This window comes from Colobus angolensis, unplaced genomic scaffold (genome assembly GCF_000951035.1).
Source record: "Colobus angolensis palliatus isolate OR3802 unplaced genomic scaffold, Cang.pa_1.0 Scaffold60, whole genome shotgun sequence".
In the NCBI taxonomy this organism is placed as follows: domain Eukaryota; kingdom Metazoa; phylum Chordata; class Mammalia; order Primates; family Cercopithecidae; genus Colobus; species Colobus angolensis.
In genome coordinates this window covers 2,309,898-2,311,812 of record NW_012119599.1, presented here as the reverse complement: position 1 = coordinate 2,311,812, position 1,915 = coordinate 2,309,898, and the positions used below count along the sequence as shown (strand labels likewise).

General features: G+C 53.5%; 1 protein-coding gene across 1 annotated transcript in view; it reads left to right on the top strand.

Annotated features, from left to right (window-relative positions):
* The window catches only part of MARK4 (MAP/microtubule affinity-regulating kinase 4), a 43,911-nt gene that overhangs the window by 15,964 nt on the left and 26,032 nt on the right, over positions 1-1,915 (top strand). The window contains exons 7-8 of the mRNA XM_011963009.1: positions 161-280; positions 779-878. Of these exons, the coding sequence (XP_011818399.1) occupies positions 161-280; positions 779-878 (220 nt within the window). The remainder of the gene's footprint in view (positions 1-160; positions 281-778; positions 879-1,915) is intronic.

The following is a 1,915-nucleotide window of genomic DNA, read 5'->3' as shown; positions in this document are numbered from 1 at the left end:
GTGTGTGTGTGTGTATGTGTGCATATGTAGTATGTGTATGTGTGTCACAGTGTGTGTATGTGTGTGCATGTGTGTGTGTGTGTATGTGCGCGCGCGTGTGTGTGTGTAATAGGTGGGGGGCGAGGCAGACCCCCCGCCTCCAGTAACCCCCTCCCTGCAGGAGCTGCGGGAGCGAGTCCTCAGAGGGAAGTACCGGGTCCCTTTCTACATGTCAACAGACTGTGAGAGCATCCTGCGGAGATTTTTGGTGCTGAACCCAGCTAAACGCTGTACTCTCGAGGTGAGCCCAGCCTCACAGCCAGCGGGGGCCCTTCTTGTCTCTTGACTCCCCTAAACTCTGCCTGCCCCCACCCACAAAAGCCTTCTTGACACACTTTTCCTCTCCCGTGCCCACCTAAGATCTGCTGCTGGTGAGTGGGGGTAGACAGGCCGTCCAGAGAAAAGCTCCCGGGCCTGTCCTGACGCCACCCCCCCGACAGGCTCACCCACTCCCCGCCTTGCCAGTAATTAGCTAATGAGCTCCTAGGATGGTTACAGGGTGCCAGGGACCCAGATGATGCGGAGGAGGGAGGGTGGCATCAGGAGGCTCCGGCAGGGGACGCGGGGGAGAAGGAGGCCCAGGAGGCGCTATCTCTTAGGAAGCCCGCAATACTGGGTGTTAGGCCTCGGAGGTTTGGGACAGGGCAGGTAGCCCTACCTGGGGGCCTCTGGGAGGTGGGAAGCTGTATGATTCCTTCTGACACCTGTCTTCCCCCTTCCCTGCTCCTGATGCCTGCAGCAAATCATGAAAGACAAATGGATCAACATCGGCTATGAGGGTGAGGAATTGAAGCCATACACAGAGCCCGAGGAGGACTTCGGGGACACCAAGAGAATCGGTGAGGGTCAGGGAGAGCCATCCTGTCACCCAGGATGGAGTGCAGTGGCTCAGTCTCAGCTCACTGCAAGCTCCACCTCCCAGAATCAAGAGATTCTTGTGCCTCAGCCTCCCAAGTAGCTGGGTCCACAGGCGCCTGCCACCATGCCCAGCTAATTTTTGTTATTTTTAGTAGAGGCAGGGTTTTGCCAAGTTGGCCATGCTAGTCTCAAACTCCTGACCTCAGGTGATCTGCCCGCCTCAGCCTCCCAAATTTCCGGGATCACAGGTGTGAGCCACTGCCCCTGGCCCGTGTTCACTTTGATATTAAGACATAAAAAGAGACCAGGCGAGGTGGCTCATGCCTGTAATCCCAGCTCTTTGGGAGGTCAAGGTAGGAGAATCACTTGAGCTCAGGAGTTGGAGACCAGCCTGGCCAACATAGGGAGACCCTGTCTGTACAAAAAAATAAAAATAAAAAGTTAGCCATTTGTGGTGATGTGCACCTATAGTCTCAGCTACTCAGGAAGCTGAGGTAGGAGGATCCCTTGAGCCCAACAATTTGAGGCTGCAGTGCGCTATGATCATGCCACTGCACTCCAGGCGACAGGGTGAGACCCTGTCTCAAAAGAAAAAGGGCCAGGCGCAGTGGCTCACGCCTATAATCTCAGCACTTTGGGAGGCTGAGGCTGACAGATCACCTGAGGTCAGGATTTCGAGACCGGCCTGGCCAACATGATGAAACCTCGTCTCTACTAAGAATACAAAAATTAGATGAGTGTGGTGGCGGGCACCCATAATCCCCGCTCCTCTGGAGGCTGAGGCACGAGAATTGCTCGAATCCGGGAGGCAGAAGTTGCAGTGAGCTGAGATCACGCCGCTGCACTCCACCCTGGGCGACGAGCAAAATTCCATCTAAAATAATAATAATAATTACGGTATTTACCGTTAAATGGCAAAATCCGGAATTACTTTTGCATCAGCCTAATTATATTAATAGGTTGAACACAACAAAAAGTTGAACCATATGAAATTGCCATTTTATTGGTTTAAAATTGT